Here is a 6,458-nt window from a genome sequence, read left to right on the forward strand (position 1 = left end):
TTTAAAAAAAAAAAAAAAAAAAAAAAAAACAGAGCCCGGGCCCCACATCTTCTTCCAAAGTCAGGGCTTTTATTAGGGTCCATTATCCCATATTACCCCGACCTTGTCTCTGCCTAAGTCGGTACCTCTCTCATCTCAGACTCTACTGCCTCCAGCTGTGACCCCAGATGCTAAAGCCTGACCCACTTCTTGAGATCAGGTCCCCTCCCAATAGCCCAGGTCTCGGCCCCTACAGTCCAGATTTTGCCCTTGAGATTGTCCAGGGCTCCTGAACCCAATTTTACCCTCCTCTGATCTCACCCACTGAGCTCTAGCCAATCCTCAGAATCCCTGAGGTCCAGAGTTGGGCAAGTCCAGGACCCAAGCCCCAGCTCTGTCCCTGTGTCTGAGCCACTTAGGTCCATTTCTGTGGCCCTGCCCCTGCCCCTAAAGCCCCTGCCCCTCAACATAATCTCTGAGGTCAGACATCCCCTGGCCGTCCAGCCTCTGGAGTCGAAGCCCCATCTTCTGCATCTAAGCTCCAGCCCACGCCCACGCCCCACGCCTGAGCCCGGCTTCCCCCCATCTTCTGCCCACAGAGCCTATTCTTGCAAATAATGTTTCCTGTGACAACCCCCCCACTGCCGAGTCCTCTGGGAGCAACCAGTTCCTCGCAGCTGAGGACGGGGAGGACTCCCGGTCGGGTGACAGCAGCAGCCGCATAGTGAATGGGTCAGACTGCGAGAAGGACACTCAGCCGTGGCAGGGCGCGCTGCTGCTGGGGCCCAACAAGCTCTACTGCGGGGCCGTGCTGGTGAACCCGCAGTGGCTGCTCACCGCTGCCCACTGCAGGAAGCCGTGAGTGGGGCTGGACCCGGGGCTGCACGGGAGGAAGGGCAGGGAGGTGAGGGGAAGGGAGCGGGTCAGGGAGCAGGTGGAGGCAGCGTTGGGGACAGGATAAGAGAGAGCTGGGGAGAACAGGGTGGGGTGGGTGTTGCAGATGTGTTGGATTTGGAGCTAGGGGTGTGTGTGTAATGGTTTAGGATAGAGAGGGGGATTAGGATTGGCTTTTAAATTGGGGCGGGGTTGGGGTTGGAAACAGAAGTGGCTTGAAGATGGGATGGGATTAGAGTTGGAAAAGGGATTGCAGATGACTGGATTTGGAGTTGGGTGGTTGGGTTTGGGTTTGGGAATGCAAGTGTGGATGAATTGGGGATGGGTAAAGGATTAGGGCTGGGGTTGCAGCTGGGTTGGGGGTTGCAGATGGATCCCCTTTAGGATTGGCTAATACACTGATGGTCTGGGAGGGAGATGGAATTAAAGTCAGCTCTGGAACTGGGGGTCAGGTAGGTATTGGGATGCAGTGGGAATGAGATGGCTCTGAGGTGGGTGTGGATGTGGAATAGGGGTAGCCTTGAGTGTGCAGTTGGGATTAGAGTACAGGGTTGGGGACACTGGATTTGGGGTTGGGAATGCACACTGATGGCTTCTGGGTGGGGAAAGGCTCAGGACTGGGGCTGGGACAGGAATAGGTCTGGAGCTGTGGGCGGGAGGTGGGCCTGCGGTTGGAGACAGATGGAGCTGGGCATCGGGTTGGTGCTGGGGTTGAGGATGCGGTGGAGCAGGGTTAGGAATGGTTTGGGGTTAGGACTGGCATTGGACGTGGGGTATGGATCGCGGCTGGTGATGACCTGCACCGTCCTGCTCAGAGTCTTCAGAGTTCGTCTCGGCCACCATTCCATGTCCCCAGTCTATGAATCTGGGCAGCAGATGTTCCAGGGAATCAAGTCCATCCCCCACCCTGGCTACTCCCACCCTGGCCACTCCAACGATCTTATGCTCATCAAACTAAACCGAAAGATCCGTAGCACGAATGCAGTCAAGCCCATCAAAATAGCCTCCACCTGCCCGTCGGCCGGCACCAGGTGCATGGTGTCTGGCTGGGGAACCACCAGCAACAAACAACGTGAGTGTGGCTTCCTCCTGACCCCTGCCCGTCTCCCCCCTCAGTGTCTTTCTCTGCCTCTCACTGCCTTCCTGTTTGACAGATGACTTCCCCAAGGTCCTCCAGTGCCTGAACATCACCGTGCTCAGTGACGAGAGGTGCAAGAAGGCCTACCCGAGACAGATAGACGAAACCATGTTCTGTGCCGGCGACGAGGCGGGCAGAGACTCCTGCCAGGTGAGGACCAGAGGCTTCTCCCTGTATTCGCAGATACACAGAGTGCCATTTAGGCCACCAGGTACCTGCTAAGTGGGAGTCCAGGGTGACCCAGACAGTTAAAGCCCTGTTCTCACCGAGCTCCCACCTGGAGCCATGCCGTCCTGTAGAAATACAGCAGCAGCCACACGCATCATTTCAGAGTTCCCAGTAGCCACATTTTTAAAAGTAAAAAAGAAACAGGTGAAATTAACATCAACAGCATATTTTACTTAATATATCCCGCCGAATAATATCATCACTTCCAAATGTAACTAATCTAAGACAATCATGAACGGGGTAGTTTACCTTCCTGCTTTTCCCTTTCTCGTTATGTCTTTGAAGGCCGAGGTGTATTTTACGGAGCACATCTCAGTTCGGTAGGCGTGTTTTGGGGGCTCAATAGCCATGCAGGGTTGCACAGGTCTAGGAGGAGAGATGGAGGCTGCTGAGGTTGGCAGGTTGGGCACTGCATAAAGATGCCACACCAAGGATAGGGGGCTGTCCTTCACATAGTAGTCATCAAAGTTCTATTGGGGCAATTTTCAGGCATGGGGCCGGTTAATGTCTTGTTCCAACAATATCTATAAAAATGACAGTTTTCCAAAAAACGTGAGCAGAAACTGAGTGACTCCAAGAAGCCAGATTCACAAAGGTGAAGGGGACAGAAGAGGCATGTGCAAACGTCCTCGGACAGGGAGGGGTTTGGCTGATTCACAGAAGGAAAGAGACCAGTGTTCCCAGGGAAGGAGGGCGGGGGTCGCAGGAAGGGAGGCTGGAGAGGTGGTCAGGGGCAACCTTCATCAAATATCTCTGCATGGCTAACCCAAAGCTCTCTGTGTTCTCTTCAAAGCTTTGTCATTAAGACAGACAGAAATCAGAATCCCACTGTTAACGCAGGCTCCTCCGTAGAGCAGGCTTCCAAAGCTCCTGCAGCCCTGGGAGGACGTTTGTTTCCTTGGTGCTTTGGTGGTCAGTGAGCTGTGGACCCAGGCAGCCCTACGGCCCCTCCCACAGCTGCACAGGGACCCCGGGTTACACAGGCCTGGTGATCACACCACTGTCCCTGTCTCCCAGACCAAACTGTCCTCACTGAACCCTGTATGCATCTGGATGTGAGGTGGGATGGGGGATCAGATGGGGGTGGGGGATTTTTATCAGAGAAAGAAAGCACATCTAGTTGGAATTCAGCATTTCCAACCACCGAACCCTTTAGTAGCCAGGCTCCTATTTTGTTTTTCCAGACCTCGGGGCGTGTGGTCTGAGTGTGGCCACAAAATGCTACGAGCAAGAAATAATAACAAACTATGAGACTCGTGCTAATAGTATAATAGCCACAGCAGCTGACTAATCAGCGTCTTAAGTTGTTTACTCACATCCAGGAATTCACTCACGTAGCCATTATCATCAGGCTTATTTTATGGACAAGCAGCCAAGGATCAGAGCAGTTAACTAACGGCCTCTCCAAAAGATCCACTCGGGGATTTCAATGAAAATCAACGAGCAGCCAAAGCGCCGGCAAGTGAAACTTGCGGGTGTCCAGGCTGGCTCTGCCCAACACTGTCCCTCCCTGCCAGACTTCAGGCACCTTCCTAGCCCACACCAGGACTGTCTGGTTATTCAGATTTTGCAAAAACACAAATAAGAAATGACAGGGAAGATCAGTGAATGTCGTCACAAGAGGTAATTACAGGGAAGTTCGGGGGATTAATTCAGATGGGCAACACAAATGAGTCCAAGGGAGTGGTGCTCTGGCGGGGGTGACTGTCCCCCAGGGAACATGTGGCAATGCCTGGAGACATTTCTGGTTGTCACAACTGCGTGGAGGAAGCATGTCACTGGCATCGAGTGGGCGGAGCGGAGGCCGCTGCTGAGTGTCCTCCCGCTCAGGCCAGCCCACAGCGTGGAGTTAAGGCAGCCCGCACGTCGCCAGTGCCTTGGTCAGGAAGCCCTGGCCCAGAGGTGGGGAGCTGTGCTTTTGCAGAAGTGAAATCTAGGCACAGTATGGATTGGTGTCAAGGACGAGCAAGGAGGGAGGAGTGTTGGGCAGGAGACGTCAGGCTTGCAAAGGCTGGCGAGGGGAGTGACCCAGAGACACGTGGGGGAGATGGGACACAGCCAAGGTGCTGTGAGGACAGTCCCAGCCCTGGGGAATGAAGATGTGGGGGTGCTGGGGAGAGGGGAGAATGGAGTTTCTAAAAGCTGGACTTGGGGAGAAACATTACTAACCTCTCCTTGGCCGGTTGGCGCTTTTACCTGGGACTCCATCTCCATCTGTCTCGGGTGCCCTCATATGGACTTTCCGCCTGTGCATGCTCTTCGAATCTGCGTATGGCTCTGGGGCTCTCGTGTCCCCCTCCCGACACCTCTCCCATCTCTGCCTCCCTTTCTGCCCCACAGGGTGATTCTGGGGGACCTGTGGTCTGTGACGGCGTCCTGCAGGGGCTCGTGTCCTGGGGAGATTACCCCTGTGCCCAGCCCAACAGGCCTGGTGTCTACACCAAGCTCTGCCAGTTCACCAAATGGATTGAGGACACCATCAAGTGCAACTCCTGAGCCACCCAGGATGGGGGCCTCACCCACCTGCTGCAGGAACCCCACGCTTCCTCCAAAACCCTTTTCCTTCCTCGAAGTGCTGATGCTGTGACCCTCTCCAGCCCCCACCCTACTGTCCCCTGGAATCAGTGTCCCCTTCACCCAACAGGCAACCGGTCCCGTCTTTCTGGGGACCATTCTCAGCACGACCAAGGCTGAGACTGCTGCTCAGTCTCCCAGCGCTTTCATCCCCAAGCCCGGGGTCCATCCGTCTCTGCAGCCGTGACCCAAATTTAGTCCTCGAAATAAAACATCTGAGGAGAAGTGGCGTCTGCGTGCATCTGGGCAGCTGGGGACAAGTTCTCCCTCAGCTGCTGAGTGTGCTCTATGAGGTTATCTGCCTACCAGACAGAGTCACCCAAGCTACTGCTCATCCATCTCACAGATATTGATCTAGTGACTGCTTTTGGCCAAAACTTGTTCCAGGTGCTGGGGGCTGGGGACACAGCTACAGAAAAAAAAAAAAAAATCCTACCTCACAGAGTTTCTAGTAGCAGAAATAAAAGGATGGGTAAATACATACATCCACCTGCAATAGTTAGTAATGAGGATGAGAGTAGAGCGCGAGGAAGGAGATGGGCGTGTTGGGGTCTGGAGCTCCTTGGACACTCCATGGGGGAGGGGGAGAGAGGCGTGTTTGGTCTCCCAAATATGTCCTCATCCTAATTTCCGGAACCTATGAATGATACCTGATTCCCCAACTTACAAGGATTCTACTTTTTTTTTTTTCTTTTTCACTTTACAGTGGTTTAAAACCAATGTGCATTTTATAGGACTCATACCTCAAATTTTGGATTTGTGTCCCTCTCCCGGCTGGCAGTCTGATTCTCCTTATGGTGTGACCTTGAATGCTCCTAAGGCTCCCGCGCTGCAGCCTGGGGCCCCTTCTGAAGGTGCTGTTGGGAGGCTGGGACCTTGAGGAGGTGGGGTCTGGTGGAAGGCAGTGGGGTGTGTCCTTGAAGGGGACACTAGAATGTGCCCCTCCTGTCCCTCAGTTTCTTCCTGCATGATGCTGTGCCTCCCCGTAGGCCCAGAAGTGTCGGGGCCAACAAAACATGAGCCACAATAAACTTTTCCTCTTTTTTAAGCTGTTTCTCTTGTGTTTCGTCACAGCAACAGAAAGCCAACTAATACGGGTACTGTCTTGTGATGTCGGGAGGCGCAGCTAGCCACAGCTCCCCCGGCCATGGAATCTGAGGAGAAACAACAATAGCCCTTTGGTGTGGCAGAGCGATGGTGTCTGATAGGCTAGGTACATTAGGTGCATTTTTTATTTATGACATTTTCAATGTGCAAAGGGTTTATTGGGCCCCAACCCCATGGGAAGTCGAGCAGCATCTGTACAGCTAAAGGACATTGCAGATGTGGGCCTGAGAGAGGCCTGAGATGGGGAGATGGTCCTGGGTTATCCTGGTGGACCCTGTTTAATCACAAGGGTCCTTAGAGAGGGAAGCAGGAAGTGCAGAATGAGTTGAGCGAGACTGGAAGATGCCACGCTGATGGATTTGAAGGTGGAGTGGGCCGGGGCTTGGGAATGGGAGTAGGATCTAGAAGCTGATAGCACGGGATTGGATCCTGCTGGAGCCCCCATGAGAAGCCAGCCCTGCCCAGGCCTTGATTTCTGCCCAGTGGGACCCATTTGGGGCTTCTGAGCACCAGGGCTGTAGAACAGTAAATCTGTGTT

At 53.9% G+C, this 6,458-nt stretch overlaps 1 protein-coding gene across 2 annotated transcripts in view; it reads left to right on the top strand.

Moving 5' to 3' along the window:
- Window positions 1–5,038, top strand: part of Klk5 (kallikrein related peptidase 5) — an 8,547-nt gene extending 3,509 nt beyond the window's left edge. For both annotated transcript variants that reach the window (XM_048790441.1, XM_015496446.2), the window contains exons 3-6: window positions 579–837; window positions 1,689–1,945; window positions 2,028–2,161; window positions 4,580–5,038. In XM_048790441.1, coding sequence (XP_048646398.1) covers window positions 579–837; window positions 1,689–1,945; window positions 2,028–2,161; window positions 4,580–4,735 — 806 coding nt within the window. In that variant the 3' untranslated portion in view covers window positions 4,736–5,038. The remainder of the gene's footprint in view (window positions 1–578; window positions 838–1,688; window positions 1,946–2,027; window positions 2,162–4,579) is intronic.
- The last annotated feature ends 1,420 nt before the right edge of the window (window positions 5,039–6,458 follow it).

Source organism: Marmota marmota, unplaced genomic scaffold (assembly GCF_001458135.2).
Source record: "Marmota marmota marmota unplaced genomic scaffold, marMar, whole genome shotgun sequence".
Classification (NCBI taxonomy): domain Eukaryota; kingdom Metazoa; phylum Chordata; class Mammalia; order Rodentia; family Sciuridae; genus Marmota; species Marmota marmota.